Source organism: Cryptomeria japonica, chromosome 5, assembly GCF_030272615.1.
Source record: "Cryptomeria japonica chromosome 5, Sugi_1.0, whole genome shotgun sequence".
NCBI classification, from domain to species: domain Eukaryota; kingdom Viridiplantae; phylum Streptophyta; class Pinopsida; order Cupressales; family Cupressaceae; genus Cryptomeria; species Cryptomeria japonica.
The window spans coordinates 665,172,193-665,190,659 of record NC_081409.1 but is presented as its reverse complement, the minus strand read 5'-3'; the positions used below and the strand labels follow the sequence as shown (position 1 = coordinate 665,190,659).

The 18,467-nt window shown below is 33.9% G+C and overlaps 1 protein-coding gene across 3 annotated transcripts in view; it reads right to left on the bottom strand.

Moving 5' to 3' along the window:
• Window positions 1-4,120: 4,120 nt before the first annotated feature.
• The window catches only part of LOC131074988 (CSC1-like protein RXW8), a 165,110-nt gene continuing 150,763 nt past the window's right edge, over window positions 4,121-18,467 (bottom strand). For 2 of the 3 annotated variants that reach the window (XM_058011741.2, XM_058011742.2), the window contains exons 8-11: window positions 10,658-10,937; window positions 8,837-9,112; window positions 5,062-5,295; window positions 4,121-4,715 (exon numbers count right to left, since the gene is read on the bottom strand). In XM_058011741.2, coding sequence (XP_057867724.2) covers window positions 4,440-4,715; window positions 5,062-5,295; window positions 8,837-9,112; window positions 10,658-10,937 — 1,066 coding nt within the window. In that variant the 3' untranslated portion in view covers window positions 4,121-4,439. The remainder of the gene's footprint in view (window positions 4,716-5,061; window positions 5,296-8,836; window positions 9,113-10,657; window positions 10,938-18,467) is intronic. The other variant, XM_058011743.2, reaches the window with a different exon arrangement.

Sequence of the window (18,467 nt, the reverse complement as noted above, 5' to 3'; positions counted from 1 at the left end):
ATTTTCATGTGTAAGAGTTGCTCATATTGGAGAGAAAAGGAATGTGAGAAAATTTATAAAAAAGTGCAACATTTTGTTTTTAAAGATAATATAGATCTAAGTTTTGTTGGCATACATTGTAATAACGATTTTACCTTCCTAAAACTGAGATGAATACAAATTTGCACTTAGATCGTCTTCTCTACTATATTGTTTACTTTTGAGGAGTACATTTTCAAGGAAATTTGAAATTCCTCAAATAAGCTAATAGCTTATTTGCTACAAGAGTTGTTTGATTAGTTTGCATGCCTTAAATGAGCACAATGTCTTCTAGAAGAAAGTGGGGTTGTAGTATTAATAAAGAATCATTAAGTACAATATAGGTGACAAATCATTATCATTGATATTTCAATAATTAAATCTCAAAGTGTTTCTAGTTAGACATTTAAATTATTGTAAAGCACTAATATTCTATTGATAAATCAAAGAGCTGAGTTTTTCTACAATGGTATATGTTTGTAGTTTTTTTACTTTGTAATGACAAGGACTAGGCACTAATTTTTTTAATGTCGCTATCCATAGAAATATTTGGAATGAAGAGTTATACATTGGTCTTGCATGTTGATAGATTATGTGTTATGTTCATGTCTAAGAATTAATAGTAATAGGAAAGTTGATATTACCGAATCTTTTCAAATCCTTAAATGCATAAAAAATAATATGTCGTTCAACTTGATAATCTCATTATTAATACAAAATCTAGTGTTTCTTGAGGTGCACCCCACTAGGTCATACAAAGACTAAAGTATAAGAGAGATATATCCACCTCACATTGATTGGCCATATTCTCAATAATCTTGAACATAGAAATTTACAACTTCTCAAAAATTATTAATAACAAGTTGGAGAACCAACAAAGCGTATTCAAATGTTTGAGGGAAACTTCCAATTTTTGCTTATGTTATAATGCTCTAATGATGCAGATAAGAGATATTGGACATATCATGTTTTGTTGTAGATTGGGTAGATGAGTTGGACAATCAAAGTTCCACTAATGGTTATATTTTCTCTTTTTGATGGTGGTGTTAATTGGATCAAAAAATACAAACTATGGTTGTTTTGTTCACTACCAAAGCAAAGTAACTAGGTGATACACATGCTTTTAAAGAGATGGTTTGGTTGTAAATATTGTGTTCAAGACTTGGTTTTGATGTAGTGGTTCAGGTCAAATGTGACAAAGTGCCATTTGTTTGGCAAAGAACATGTGTTTCATGTTTATATGAAGCATATTGATGTTTGATATCACTTTGTTTATGGGATAGTGGAGAGTGGTAAGGTTAGATTCACTTAAAATAATATTTGTAGATTTAGTTATGAAACTAATGATACACAAAAACATAACTTTGTGTAGGGAGACCATAGGCCTAATATCCTATACTTATTCATTTTAAGTTTCTTGTTTGTCATTGCAATGTACAATATTGAGTAAGAATATTACGATTAGACAATATTAACCTTGCATTTTGTTGTGATAGGCAGTGTTCACATTAATTGAACATTCCATAGGTAATGTGCATCCACTATTTGCACAAGGTAAAGATGTTAGTAATAGTCAATATTCATTGATCATTAATTGGTTGCTTGAAAAAAAGCATTAGATTTTTGTTGTCATGGGTTTGGGTATTTTTGGTTGTGAGAAACCATTCATAGCTTTAGTTTTCTTCATGTGTTTTTCGCAAATTGAGCACTATTGAAAGAAAACAAAGGTGTAGAAAATGCTCCCTAACACTAATCTAATGGAGGAAATAGTATAAATTTTCTTACAAATCTTAAAATTTTACAAAATAAGAAAAACATTTAGATAAACACAATAAACACAATATATACATAGCAACAACCCTTTCGAGAGAAAAACCTAACTGCAAAAGCACAATCTTTGTATTTCCAATAAACTAATCAATTACAATATAATATCAACACTTGGCTTCTTCAACAAGAGTATACAACCAACAAACCACAATCTAGATTAATTTAGGCAACATACTTGCAAAATATGACATGTACAATGCTCTCCAAGACAATCTTGTGTAGAGAAATACAACAAAGGAGGAAGCTTCTAGATGAAGATAGAAGTGTGGGTCATGCAAAACACTTAACACACTTTTTCCAACCACTTGTAAGCTTGCAAATGACACATGCACATCATCCTAACTCCTATTTAAACCTCCGAAGTCAAGCACCTAAAATTTACTATATTTAAGTATGACAAATACTCTTACTAATCATATACTTGTCATAAAAATAATCATGATTGACAATACTTACAATTGTAAGAGAATCCATCATAACTAACTATTCATAACTAATTTTCTTACGAACCTATCATTACCCAACTTGAAACCCCATCTTTTCCATATAAAGGCGTCTCCTAGCATTTGTCCATTTTGTTATAGAATCTGTCATAAACCGTCATAGGTAGGTATGCCATAATAGCTATCATATATTGTATTATAAATTTGTCATTACATGATACTTGTCACCTACCTCATAAAAGTCCAAGATCCTCTAAGTGGGATGCCTACTTCTATGTGAGGACAAAATACTCCATGTCGCTTTCCTAATAGGAAAATAATATGTCAACTCCCACAAGATGATGAAATAGCACGTGCAAACAAAATTGTCAAGTAAGCTAGTAAATTAAAACTAAATATTCAATAAATAAATTCAAATACCAATGAACTTGCAAAGGTTGAGACACTTTAATTCCAACGACTACCACAAAGCTAGAATTTTATAAACTTTAAGGGAGAAAGTTAATTGTATTGATATTACAATTCAATTCAATTAATATAGATCTTTCATCACTTTGATTTTAAAGTCTCTTCTCAAAAGGATTTCTTTGTTTACAAGCAATGCTACATATTTATTTGTGTTTGTTGATTTTAATTTGTACATGCTTCCAAATTCTTTTTCAAATATATAATTGTTTATCGCGTTATCTAAATCAAATTTGAAAATAATTTTATACTATTACTAGATTTGTGGAGAATTGAAGCTTTGTTAACTTTGACCCACTTGGGAGACTTTTCCTCATTAGATACAACATTTCACCTTTACCAATTAGAAAACTTTCATGCATCCTACACTTCCATTAAATTTCCAATAGATTGATTTCTATTCTTAATTTTGCTTCTTAGAAACAAAATAAGTGACGTATATTTGGTTGACTATCAATTTGCTAAAAAGAAAATTGTTGAATTTTCCTTCACATGTATTTCAATTTTTTAGTTACTAAAATCTTTCATGGTGCACCTCCAATTAGGCTAAGTCTGGAACGACTTATTCCACCCAGATTGATACATTAAAGGGAAAATTGATCACACTATCATCACTTCTTTTGGGTATATTTGCCCTATATATATATATATATATATATACCTCCAAATTCAAGTAATGGTGGCAGTAGAAATCAGGTAATTTTAAAACTATAGTATTATTATTGAGTCTACTAAACAATGGGAAACCTAGATTTTTGCATATTAAGCAATTTTTCTTTTATCTTTAGCTGAGATGTGAATACAAAATTCTGACATAGTTACAAATTAAAAAAGTTAATTGATTCCCTAAAAGTTTGCTTGAAGGTTCAAAGGGAATAATTCAACCCAATTATTATGTTTCCTTGCCTCTGATAAGAACTAATTTTAGTAGAAACGACAACAATATCCCAAAAACATATTGCATTGAAGCTATCACGAAAATATCTGTAGATACTCAATTGTTTCATTAGGTCACCCACATATTGATTCAGCAAATTGTAAAGCTGATATTGAATAATACAATATGGATTTGACTTTATCGTTAGAGTCATTCCCCAATATGAGAAGATTTATAACAAGCAACTATCATTTTATCATTTCTCTATGAAATATGTCCAACATCAATGATGACTTTAATCTTCATTTGTACCAAGCATGGTACATCGACACTAAACTGTCAAAACAAACACTTTAAATATTGAAAACATAAATATTCATCTCATAATTCTCTATTTAAACAACAGGACCAACCCAACTGCACAACTAAGCGTTCAGTCTTTTAAAACATGGAAGTCATCAACAACAAACTACCTATTGAGACAGACTGATTATAATGGAGAATGGCTATACATAAATATATTTTACACAATGAATGTATTACATAGAATTGAAATGGTCTGTACAAACTGAATGATATAGATACAAAAATTGGAATGCAACTTATAAAAAAATAATAAAATTGCAGCCAGTATTTACAAGTTCCTTTTGTCTGCCTAAATGCACTCCAATCATTCAATTGCTTTTGTAACTTTGTAAGGTAGAGCAGCACAAACTGGGAGAAAGTGCAGGAAATTCAAAATACCTAACGGCAGGATAGGCCTCTTCTTATGTATAAGCAGATCCTGCAACACAATTCAATTTTGTTTATTTTGATACTCGCCTCTCTTGATATGACAAAGTCATTGACAACCACAAGTAAATCTCTTTAAGCCGTGATAAGTGAAATATTCTAAAGAGTGGATAGTTAATCATGCTGGTTCTTAAATTTCCCTCAGAAATCGCATTAACTTCTTTGTTATTCTCAGAGTCAGATAATTCCACTGGTTGTAAAGTTGGATGCAAATATTTAGAATCTAAGGTCTCAAGGAAGTTATCGAGTTGGCCGCTTTGGTCATCTTCTCTGTCCTTGTCTATTAGAATCTGCCAAAGTGTTCATGTCAGATACAAGTCAGCATAGATAAGGCATATTCATAATGAAGTAAACATCTAATCATGAATCTTCTTACTTATCACTCTTAATCCCCTGAATGCAATATATTTCAGCTAATGGGCATATAAGGAAGCTATGGCTGCTAATTATGAATGTGGATTTGAACGCAGAAACCTTGAGTTACTTCAACAGTTTGGAAGAAACAAAATTGTTACACAAGTATTTAAAGAGAAAACAGTAAAGCCATGAATCACAAGTTATAGAGTTGTCCGTTGAAAAAGGTCTCATTTATTACAAAATCATGCATGCACAGATGGTCTGGAATGTAGGAGATACCTCTGCAGAGTAATTTTCAAAAATGTGATAGAAACGTTGCCTGCAGTATTCATTAAAAAGAAGACTAAACACAATTAGTGGGACCATCAACCCTGAAGCTAATGGAAATTTCTTTACCCCGAACACTCCCAGTGCAATTACTTGTGTCAAGATCAAAGAGAATATTGTGCCATTATGCACAACTGGCCAATACTGTCCTCCCGTATCGTATTTGTAACAGTATACATTCAGCACCTGTATAATTCATGGAGCAATCTCAGTCATAAAAGCATTGTGTTTTCTATAATCTCATCACTTTGCTAGAAAATTACGTAAGAATGAAAGCTTACAGGCATTTACAACCTATGTATAAAAAGAAGATTTTTCAAAAAGAATCCAACAAAACCTTTCAGTTGATAGTTTGGGCACTAGGTTCATTAAAAAAAAAGAAAGATAAATAAGGAGAATGATGTTTGTAGAACATGCATTGCATATATCTAACAACCCAAAATATAGAGCACACATTTACATGTAGCATCCACAATTCGTACATTTAACAATGCAGGAACTGAAAATGCATGAATTTGTATAGCCTCGGTGCTTCATCCTTTATAGGAATAGGTCCTTGTTTGTCGGAAATGTTGGAATATTGTCATTGATGTCAAAGGACAACGATTAAGGTGATCATTAGAAGCAGCAATTAAAGAATATTAGGAGCAGAGATGTTATTGTGGCAAGAAGAATCAACGAATGGTGAATTTATCAAGAGCGGAAGAGCAGAAATTAACAAAGAGAAGCAGAGCAGCAATTAATAATGAGCATTTAAAAAATGTAGACAAAAATAAGGGCCGACCTAAATGCAGACATAAATAGGGGTCGACCTTGGAGAAATTTAATAAATTGCAAATCAAATTATTTTTGGAGAGCCTCTTATGTGGGCCGACTCCACTAGAAGCTAGTGCTCACTTTTGATGCAAAGCAGAAAAATATACAAAATGCTGCTAGGGCCGACCTTATGAATTGTGGCGCCCATTTTTGGGGAAGATAAATTAAAATAAATAATTATTACTTGCTGCTGGCCGACCTCTTGGAAGGTCATAACGGTTGGGATGAAGAGGCATGTTTGAGGGGTATATAAGGAAGTTTCTTGAGTGTCATTCATACATCAATTCATTATATATCTTTCCAATGATTAAGAGCATATTTATAAGCAGAGATCAGATATTTAAGAGCAGATTTATGATAAAGCACGAGTTGCATGGGATCCTCACTGCAATTGAAATGAGGATTGAAGACAGACCATCAAAAAGGGAAGCAGCCTTGAAAGTATATAGAAGAACAAAGAACAAAGGTTCAAGTGAACGTTCAAGTGAAGAAGAGGAAGCATATCTTGCAATAAGATTCAAGAAAGGATCCACCAAACACAAAGGTAAGTATACTCTCAAAATGTTTTAATTGTGGTAACATAGGTCATTTGCTGCCAAATGTCCACAGTTTGCAAGTGAAAGTAGTGAAGAAAAAGAACTATATTACGACAAGGGAAAAGACAAGAAAAATCATTATAGCAATAAGTACACTCTTAAGGAAATCTGAGAAGAACAATAATTTTTGAAGACACAAGAAAAGCCTATATGCTCGAGAGAGTAATAGTTAATCTGAAGAAAGTCATCAAAGCCTTTATGAAAGTGATATAGTTGAAATTCTCTTCACAGCTATGGAAATGAAAGAAGCTTACGAAGATCAAGAATTTCAAAGTTTATCAAATGGACATCAAATCAACTTTTCTAAATGGAAATCTGGAAGAGGAATTTTATATTGAACAGCCTAAAGGATTCATTCTATAAAAGAATGAAGAGCAAGGCTTGGTACTCAAGGTTAGAGAAGTATCTTCAAGAGAAAGGCTTCAAAAAGAGGAATTGCAGATAGCAACCTATATATCAAGAATGGAGATAAGTTGATGATCGCTGTGGTATATGTCGATGACATCATTTTGGTGGTAACAATGATAAGATGTGCCAAGACTTCGCCTCCAACATGCATAAGGAAGTTGAGATGTTGATGCTAGGTGAACTATCTTTCTTCCTTGGTTTGAAAATTTTCCAATCTGATAAAGAAATCTTTATATCAAAAACCAAATATGTCAAGGAAATGTTGAAGAAGTTCAAGAAGGAAGATTGTAATCTAGTAAATACTCCTATGATTAATGGATGCAAAATGAGCAAGGATGATGAATGTCCCATAGAAAATCATACTATGTATAAATCTATGATTGGAAGTTTGCCATACTTCACAACTACAAGGCCTGATATTATGTAAGTAGTTGGCTTAGTGGCACATTTTCAGGCAGCTCCGAAGGAAACCCATGTAAATGCAGCCAAAAGAATATTGAAATATTTCAAGGTAACTATGGATTTTAAATTGTGGTATCTAACAGGTGAAGATTTCACCCTCACAGCATACATGCATGCAGATTGGGCAGGAAGTGTTGATGACAAGGAGAGCACTAGTGGAGAAGCATTCTTTCTTGGCATTGTCTTGTATCTTGGTTAAGCAAGAAACAAGCATTAGTTTTACTTTCCACAACAAAGGAAAAATATATTGTGGCAGCAACTTGTTGTACATAGGTTCTATGAATGAAATAGACATTGAAAGATGTTAAGGTTGTGTATTAAAATCCCATCCCCATACTCTGTGATAATATGAGTGCCATCAACATATCAAAGAATCCAATTATGCACTCCACAGAAAAGCCTCTTCCAAAAGAAACATTTGAGTACCTAAGGGACAAATTGGGAGTGATGTCACTCTCATGCACTCACTAATAAGCTCATTAATACTTAGAATAGGATGCCTATTCTTGATTGTATTCTTGTTAAAGCCTTTGAACTCTATGTACACCTTCATTGCACTATCCTTCTTCACAATAACCATAGATGATGCAAATGAACTAGAATTGGATCTTATATCCCCCATCAGCAATAATTCTTTGGTTGCCTTCTCTATTTCTTCTTTTCATCTCTGAGTGGTTGTAAGGGTTGATCATAATAGGCTTAGAGGCTGGTTCAAACTTCATTATGTTGAATCCCCTACCCAAACGAAAAACTAAAGGGATATCACTAAACACCACACTATACTTACCAAAAATGGTTTGAATATCAAAAAGATAACCATAGTGCTTACTAGAAGATGAAGTGGTGTGCATACCATTCATCACAAAGCATCTAGCTTCCCATGCAACTTGTCCCTTGTGGAAGGTCTTTTCATACTCTTTCTTGTGATTACTTGGAATGACCCATCAAAAATGCCTCTAAGAACTATGTCTTTACCTCGAGATTTAAACATTAGCCAAAATAATGGGCTTATTTAAGATACTCGATACTACGCTCAAAAAGTGATGTCTACAAAAAAGATTCAAAAAATAAACAAGCACATTATCAATATATACTAAAAGTACAACCAGAGTGTTCATATACAACTACCTCAGACAAAGGCATAATTCCATGAATTTATATTGGAACTGAAAAGAGCCAATTCAACATAATGGAGACTCATGCCAGTCATTCAAGCATGATAAACCAGATATATGATTCATTAAGGAAAGTATAGATGCAGCATAAAGATACCATTATGTTTCTGCCAGCAATAAAACTTATAATCAATGACAAAGGTGGCAAGATTGTTATGTCAGGAGACTTTTTAATTTTATTCAAACTAAATTTACTGATTTTTCTTTATTTCTGCATCTTCAATAAATGCTAAATAATCTATTAAAGGAATCCAAATCTATGGAACTTACCTGATTACGGTAAATGATGAATCCAAGTGAAAAGTACAAAAGAAGAATGGGAAGAATTAAAGGCGCCAACACAGAACAAGTAAATCCAAGAAGCCCAAAAAGTAGAACTTTAGGAATTTCTTGATGGTAAGGAAATGATGGTACAGACTGCGCAACTCTGGTACTCTTAGAGGTACATAGTGTACAAACATTTGATATCAATGAAAATAGTTGTAAAAGTTCTGATGATAAACTTGCATATCCAGATGTCAAAATATAAGTGGTAAAGAAAGTTGCCTGCATCAGAAGATACAGTAAATTAGAAAATTCCATATGTATTATTGACTCCATATATCTGTGTTTCAAAGATGATTTGAATTGATTCCAATACTTGCTAACATGAAATAATGTCTCATCAAATGCAAATTATAGGAGAGTGTGACATTGCACATAAAAATATCAAATGAAGTGCAAAAATGCAACAGATAGGAGACGTGAACTTTTTATATGTTTTAAATCCCAAATGACTCTCTCTGTCATTCAATGCTGCAATGGTCCTTGCAGCTTTGATTGGTAACTGGACTTCTACCTCTGTTACAGGTAAGATCATATGACGCTCTCAACAAGAATATAATCTCCCTCTTGACAAAATTATAGTCCCAATTCATTTGGACAAGTTCGTGATTCTAACCATTAATTGGCAAAATTTTACAAATGAAACAACAAAGAAACACTTCTCAATTTGGAAAATTCCAAGTGTTGCCTACCCAGAGAACTGACTCATGCACTCATGGTGTATCATCTCTAAGGCCAAAGTTATGTCTTTTTCATGTGCATGGTCTCTCATTTATATATCCTGATAAAAATAATTTAAAATATTCTCCTCTACCACCTTTTGTATTCCATGTATGCAATCTAAAATTGATGAGACAACTATAACAAACTAGTATATATTATAGATAATTTATTAAATAAATATATCGAAAATACATTAGAGATATTGGTCTCAAGGTCCTTATAAAGAAAGAATTTTCCTTCACAATATTACATGAATATCATTTTTCATATCTATATAAACTGCTACACACACATGGACACAAAAATAAGCAATAGATAAGAAAAGGCACATAGACATTGATTATTTTAACTTTAAAATATATTTATTTTGGATAAAAATTACTTTATTTGAATTGAAGAACTACTTAATTTTTCAATACTAATGCAATAAATCATAGAAAACATGCCCAAATTTTCAAGAAAGTCTATGAAAACAAATTATTTACTTTTAGTTTTACTTTTACTTGAAAAACTATTTTAATGTTATTTTTTATATCAATCTATACTACTAAATTGATTCATGAACACATAAATAGGTAAGTACATAGATAAGAAAAGAAAGAGACCCTATTTAGGTTAAGACTTATTCAAGAACAATTTTTCCCTTTATTTTATAAATTATCTACTTTAACTTTTATTTAAAGTGATTTTTAATTTATCTATAATAATAAAACCAAGTATTAAGACATGCAAAGTTGCAAACAATTATAAAATAATTAAAAGAAAAACAACTTAAATGTAATAATTTCAATATAGTTTATTCTACTTATTGTTATTTATTTTGCTACTTTTTTATTTGATTTTTCTTAATCAATAAGGAATCACTAATATTCTGTTTATTGTTAGATGACATCATTAACATTATGTTTAACACCAATCCTCAATCCACTGCTTCATTTCTTGTACTGTAAACAAATTCTTATATAAAAAGTTAGTTCAACCTCTTCTAAGTATCACATGCGGCCAATTTACTAAAGAATATGTAAAGCTATTGGAGTTTCTTACCTGGATAGGAACTTGTTTTGCAAGTCGATTGGGTAATTCTTTTGGGTTGGAAATAATGGTATTGATCTGACCAATGACAGATCCTGAAAGAACATTTACAAAGAACAAATTCCAAACTGAGAAGTAGATCATCTTGGCACATGCACTCTTTTTCTTTCCACTGTAAGAAACACACCCTTGAATTGCTGAGAAAAACATCATTATGGGTGGAATGGTGTACATAAATAATTGTTGAATGACACTAGGTAAGTATCCAGTTATAAACTGACTTGCGAATTTCCTGCAGAAAAGATGAAGGGATAGAATAAGATGATAAGGTAACACTAGGTAACTATCAAAAAATTGTAATGTTAGTCAAAGTAAAATGATTTAATCTTTGTGTGGTAAAATAGATAAATGATTTAGCTTTTTTATTTCTTGAATATTTACAACATTGAATATATTAAGTTTCAAAAAGAGGTTAATCATGCCATTAGGATTGAACTTCAGATAAGAATAGAATTATGTACATTTAATTCACCATTTTTTAAAGCATTTTCATTATTGACATCCAAAGGTAGAACATAAATTACAACGGTGTCTCTTATGCTTCTTATAGTTTACATGTAATAGTTGATATTGAGGAACTTGACACTCTTGACTCTTCTAGGCCAAAATGCCATGACAAGTTATAATAATATAATAATCTCATAAACTGTAATCACCAATTCACCTCTTTTTGGAGTTTAATAATGTCAGTTACACTACCATGTGAGTATAAAGCATGGGATCAGTACAACTCATACATAATATAGTCATTCCAATTTGAATGTATATATTATAAGACTAAATCGCAAACATCATAAGCATTTCTCCAGGCACTAAACCTCCTATTTAGAAATTTATTGATAGACATCTCAAATATGCATCAAACAAATGGAAGATCATCGTATTAAAAGAGTCCTTTGAGTATGTCATTATCCTATACAACTTCAAATATTTATTCTCTTCCACTGAAGAAGGCTAAATAAGCCATAAAAAAGTGACTTAGCCTCCTCCAAAATAACTCAATATGAGGTTCTGATGTCCAAAAGGTTGTGGAACAAGACTGTTAATGTTCTTAAAAAATATATATCTCTGCTCAAGAGGATACAACACCCTTACATCAGAGTATAGAAATTAATGATAAATGATATTGAGAGATATGTTGACAAGACTATTATGCACATCTTGTATCAAGAACCAGAAATAATTACTTTGAATGTTAAAACACAAGTTTCATAAGCGATTGGTGTATCAAGAAAATGGCAGTAAGTAGGGAATAAGTAAAAGAAATGGTATTGAAAATTGAATGGACGTGTATTATGGATACTCCTAGAAATAAAATTTTAAATTTTAAAATAAAAGACAAGTTAAAGCTTCTAGAAACCCCTGAAAATTGATCAAAAACTGCCTTAAACATTTCTGACCAGCCATTCCCAAGAATTTCTAGGATTTAAAAGTTTTTCAAGTTCTAAACAATGGGTTTCTGGTTTGTTGGTAACCAATTCAAGATTTTGTTAATTTGTACCTTTAACCTTTTCAATATTGGGTCTACTAATCATGTAGGCTTATAATCTACCTTTCACCCATATTCTGACTAACTTCAGTATTAAATTAAGATCCTTTGCTAGGAAAAGGTTAGGATCTAAGTTGCCGATATTGGTACGGGCACGGATACAAGAACTCAATAAAAAAGTGACTTAGCCTCCTCCAAAATAACTCAATATGAGGTTCCGATGTCCAAAAGGTTGTGGAAAAAGACTGTTAATGTTCTTAAGAAAGATATATCACTCTGCTCAAGAGGATACAACACCCTTACGTCAGAATATAGAAATTAATGATAAATGATATTGAGAGATATGTTGACAAGACTATTATGCACATCTTGTATCAAGAACCAGAAATGATTACTTTGAATGTTAAAACACAAGTTTCATAAGCGATTGGCGTATCAAGAAAATGACAGTAAGTAGGGAATAAGTAAAAGAAATGGTATTGAAAATTGAATGGACATGTATTATGGATACTCCTAGAAATGATATTTTAAATTTTAAAATAAAATACAAGTTAAAGCTTCTAGAAACCCCTGAAAATCATCAAAAAATGCCTTAAACATTTCTGACCAGCAATTCCAAAGAATTTCTAGGATTTAAAAGTTTTTCGAGTTCTAAACAATGGATTTCTGGTTTGTTGGTAACCAATTCAAGATTTTGTTAATTTGTACCTTTAACCTTTTCAATATTGGGTCTACTAATCATGTAGGCTTAAAATCTACCTTTCACCCATGTTTTGACCAACTTCAGTATTAAATTCAGATCCTTTGCTAGGAAAAGGTTAGGATCTAAATTGCCGATATTGGTACGGGCACGGATACAAGAACCCAATATGTTGGGTGTTGTACCAGTTTAATACATCCATTTTTAATTTTTTTCTCATTGGCCAACTCCCTATTTTGCCTTCTTAATTTTTTAAATTTCTTTGATTCCATTTTCTTTTTCCTTCCATTTTCCATCTCTGCACTGTTGTCCATTACTTTACACACATTCATTAGTTTCTCTTTATCAATAGTTGTAGCTTCAAGAAAATTACACGACAAATATACCTCGTAGTCCTTCATTTGCTAGTGGAATAGTCCATTTAAGGAACTTGTCTCATCTTCAAAGTAGTCTTCCAACTCGAGCACCCCTTCATCATTAGGTTCCATTGTTTTCCTTCCTTCGTCCATACCCGACTCTCCATCCTCAAACTCTGATTCAGAGGATGTCAATTTTTTACTCATCACTTGGTTCCTCAGGTCGATGACATACTCCCTCCCATCACTCTCAATTGAGAGTGTGTTCTGCTTCCAATTATGATTCGCCTTGGCAATAATCAACCACTCCCTCCCAAGGAGTGTGTCGTATGCCTTCTTCTACAATGGAATGACTAGGAAATCCAAGAAAAATTGTTGTGTCCCAATCATGACTTTTTGTGCCATCAATGTTTTGTAATGTCCCATTCTCATTAGTCCGCAGATATTCATGGGATTGGCCTATCACTTGACCCTCGTAGGCCAAGAGGATTGATTAGGGGGTCGATTTGTAGTGATTTATGGCTTCACATTTCATGACTACTTGATTTTATGGCAAAATAAGGAGATAACACATATTGTGAGACGTGTGCACTTTAATTATAATATAATAATATTTTAAAAGTGCAATTAGATTAATGTGTAATAAAATTAATAAAGTGTACCAACAAGATAAGAAGAGAATCTTCTAGAAGGAATCACATGATTGGAAATGAAAAAGAATAAATAGAGGAAGTTGGTTCATTGTTGATCATCAATTGTTGTGAATATCTCTTCTTGTGTAGACTTGTGGAGCCAAGGGTTTCTGCAGACAATCATTTGGGAACGAAAACTCCCGATGGTTAGCATAACTGAGGAGGTGAGAGATCTTCTGAGGGGTTGCTGTTGAGGGTGGGAGACAAATCAGTCTTCCAAGGTGTTCCTATTGAGTTTGCTATATTCCATGGTGGATGAGTTCATTGAATTTTCAAATTGTCAGATTGAGTGTCCATTGCATATCGATTTTGATTGGAAAGGGTAGCTGATCTTATTGGAGGAGCATTGGGGGTGAATTGTGAGTTTTCTGATCATATCTAAGGTCTGAAACAAAATTGAGCTCCTAACCCCAAACCCATGATTTCATTCATTCTTCATCATTGTAGCATCAAATCCCATATTTGAGGCCGGCGATATTTTTTGGAGTAAGGCGATTCCACTTGGGACAATTTGGGGGAGATATTGTGGACAATCAGTGTTATATCAGTTTGAATCAAAATCGTACCCGTCAGACCCCATCCTTCGATTTTGTTCATAGCTCTTCTACACGGCATCAAAACTCGTCAATAAGGACAGCGCTATACTTGAGGAGAAAGGGCGATCATTTTAGAAGAAGAATGGGGGACTTGCAGCTGTCAGTCATTATTTTATCAGACCTCCATTAGCAGCAGCAGGGGCAATTTGTCAAGGAAGGCGAATTCACTCATGTGGGACTCCCTAGTCCGTGATATTGCTTGCATCTTCAAGGCACCATACTCCAGGTTCATTTGCCCATAATAGTTTATTGCAATCTCAGTCTGAATGTATGAGTTAGTAGCTGTCATTTGTCTTCAGAAAGTCTGAAAGTGGTCAATGTTAACAGTCAATGTGTTTGATTATAGCACTATCATTGTAATGTCTCATTTGGTCCTCATATGAAATAAGAAGGAAGGAGTATTGATTGTATCTTCAAACATGATTTTCTGAGGTTCTATGGCAACTGTTTGCATTAATGTCAGCTAGCTATAAGTTCATAATTTTGGGCCTAGTCTTATATAAAACATCATAAGACAAGTCGTATATGCATCCCTAGTATAACTTCCAATCAACATAAGTCATTTGTAGTGGTTAATTCATGAAATATACATGTGGAATGACCATATCAGATTGAAAAATTCTGAGACACTCTGTCAGCATAACACGCAAATCTTAAAACAGCATAACATGCAGTTCGGACAGTCAAATACTCCTTGTTTTCAGTCATTTCAGTACAGGGCATATTTCATGTTCCCAATGGCTTGATGTCGTTTTGTTCGGCACCTACCAAGTGGAAGTTCGACGGCTAGAGCATTGGTCTTCCAATGCATTTCCAAGTATCTTTTGGTAGTATGTTTACTCTCGAACCTCCATCAGCGATGGTGTTTGTCAACTTCGTCCCCGTTATTTCCATCTCAACGGCCGTCGGCTTCCTCTCGATGCTCACCGTCAGCAAGATTGGATCACTGGCCTCGTTCCCTTCACATGGTGGTTTCCTTGACTGATCCTCTTGTAGTTTACATTGTTTTTGGCTAACTATGTTGTCATTGACCATGTTGGTAATTGCCATTCTTAGTTGTGGCATAGTTTGAAGAAGGTTTGTCACCTTGATGGATATGGTAGTCTATAGCACCTGCCAATCTATATTCTTCTCTGACTCCCACATTGATGTAGTTGCAATTCCATTGGAAGTTTTTGATTACGGGAAAACCAGGTTTTGAAGGGACCCCGAAACCCTTTACAAAGGAATCATAAAAGATAAAAGCATTAGGAAACTAAATGGGACAGACAACAAAAAAACCAGCAAAGTGCTGGGCAAAAGCCAACACAAAAGTCCAACTCTACCAGCAACAAGCTGTAGCGTCCTAAAATTGCGACACTTGCAATTTCGACTGCATTTGGGTCTTCACGATGGCGATGCAACACTGAACCTGAATGGAGACCCCGAAACTTGCTTATGACACCAAAAACTGCATTTTTCTGCACCCTGGCCTGATCCTCCTTGCACCCTGCTGTCCCTGGAGGTGGGACCATGGCGCCCAGCGCCTTGGTCCCTGGCCCTATTTTGGGCCCGGTCTCTTATGGGGCTTCGGGTCTTTAAGTTTGCAAATTGGAAAATAATATTTCCTGGTCAGCCCAAGGTCGGAAAAATCAGTCTATCAACCCTAATTGACAAGTATATAAACTACATTTCCTCTCCCATTTGAGAAGGTCGAAAAAGGAAAAGGACATATGTGTACAAGAGGCGAAAGCGCTAGGCAAACATTCAAACATTCAAGCATTCAAGCATTCCTTCAAGCAATTGAGCATTCTAAGTCTCCATTCAAGGCTAAGTGTTGCATTCAAGACAAGGATTCAACCATTGAAGAGGAGATCACATACAACATACAACATACTACATACATTACACCTTCGCATGTAAGAATACAAACATTCTTACAACAAGGTATCAGTACTTGTTTACATTACAAACATTTACATTTACAGCATTCTCATTTCTTGGTTAATTCCAAAACCGGGGTTTGACCTAAAGGCAAACCCCTCATCCCTAACCCCCCAATCGTCCTCTCTTTTCTGTGTGTAAGTTGCAGGTACGCGGCTGTAATTGAAGATCTGGAATCCTTGTGCAGAGACGAACAGATCCACCTTCGTTTCGCGGATTTTTCAGAGGACCGTGTGCACGCCGGGCGCCATCGTCCCGTCAACTTTCGCTCAAATTTGCAGAACAGCACCGTCTCGACATTTTACTGCTAATTCCAGGTCCGCAGCTTCATCCCATATCCCTATCTCTGTTTATAAGCGAATCTTTCTTGCTTCTACATGCATTCCTAGTTCAATCTTTCTATCTACATTCTTTACAAAAGAGGGTATCCTTGATGTCTTAACCCTTGAAACTCATTTAGAATCCAATCTTGCATTGCGTGGGATTGGATCTTGTGGGTTTCAACCCCTCTTTTGAATGTAAAGTCTCTCTTAAGTGAAAACCATCAACCCTAGTGACTCTCCCTTCTCTCTCCTTGGAGATCGGGGAGGGGAGAACGACTAGGGTTCGATTTTTCCGCTTTACACAAGCAACAAAAACAGAAAAAAGACAAATTACATTATGTTTTTAAGGGCAATTCCATTGGAAGTTATTTGTTCCTTTGCCAACACTTTCTACTCTAGCTTCTTAGATTCATTCCTTCTTCGTACAAAGGTCCGAGTACACCACCTTCTTTGTTTGATCTCTTGTGATTGCTAGAACTACCTCATCTTGTTTTGCCATGTCTACCATATTAATACCCTTTTTCTTTGGGCAATCAATGTCTTCATGATTCTTCAATCCACACCATTTGCACAATAATTGTATGTTGTCTTTCTTATTCTGACAGTCTCTTGCAAAGTGTCCCCATTCACTACATTGCCGGCACCATATGATAGGACATCCTCTGGAGGTGTACTGTATTTGATTTCACCCTCGTTGGTTTTGATAACAGCCTAGCGATGCATTTTGTGGTTTCGACGAAGTGGACTCTTCCTATGTGAAAATTACTTATGTATGTCTCATCTTAAAATTGTATGGGCACTCCTTGATTATGACCTAGCACCTGGCAAATCTCACAAAACATATTCTAGGACAATTACCTTTCGTTTGCCCCTCACTTTTGCATTAATTATACCATAGTTGTTACATCCCACTTGTGTCCTACATATTTTGATGTTATTTTATGCATTGATACTTGTTGCTTAGTATTGTGGAATGGTGATTCGCAAAGCATATGTTAATGATTTAGTTTTAAACATTATGCAATATGAGATGATTACTTCTTTTATCAGCAAATGCAATGATAGAGATATGTTAGGATTTCAGACTAACTACATGAATTTGACCTAGTGTGTGTAGGGAGATCATCGTCCTCCTAGAAGGGAGGGAAAGTATCAATAGGTTGGAAGGTAACAAAAGGACCTAATGCCATCTAGAACCCTATTTGTAAGTTGAGACTTGTAGAGTTGAGTTAGCCTTGTTACCTTGTTACCATCAACCAGTGTAAGCCAAGTAACCCTATTTGGTCAATATAGGTGATTAGGGTTTTTCCAACCTTGTCTTGGATTATGGTATTTATTTCTATCAACCAAACTATTATCAAGGCCTTTATTTTAACTTACGTATACATATCTATATATATTATATATATATATATATAGGTAAATATGTGTGTGTATACATAGTCAAAATGATACACATACATACGTACCTATATAGATAGATACATATTATATACATATGTAAGTATAAGTAAAAGCTTATTTTAATCTATCTTGCTCATCAATCGCAAGGCTTAGTAAGGCATGCCACTAATTCGTGAGCTATGCTCCACAAACAAGTTTATACAAAAACATAGCTTCACCTTAATATAAGTTATTGAGCTCATATGGTGAGCTAGGTGGCAAAAGTTGAATATTGCCTAG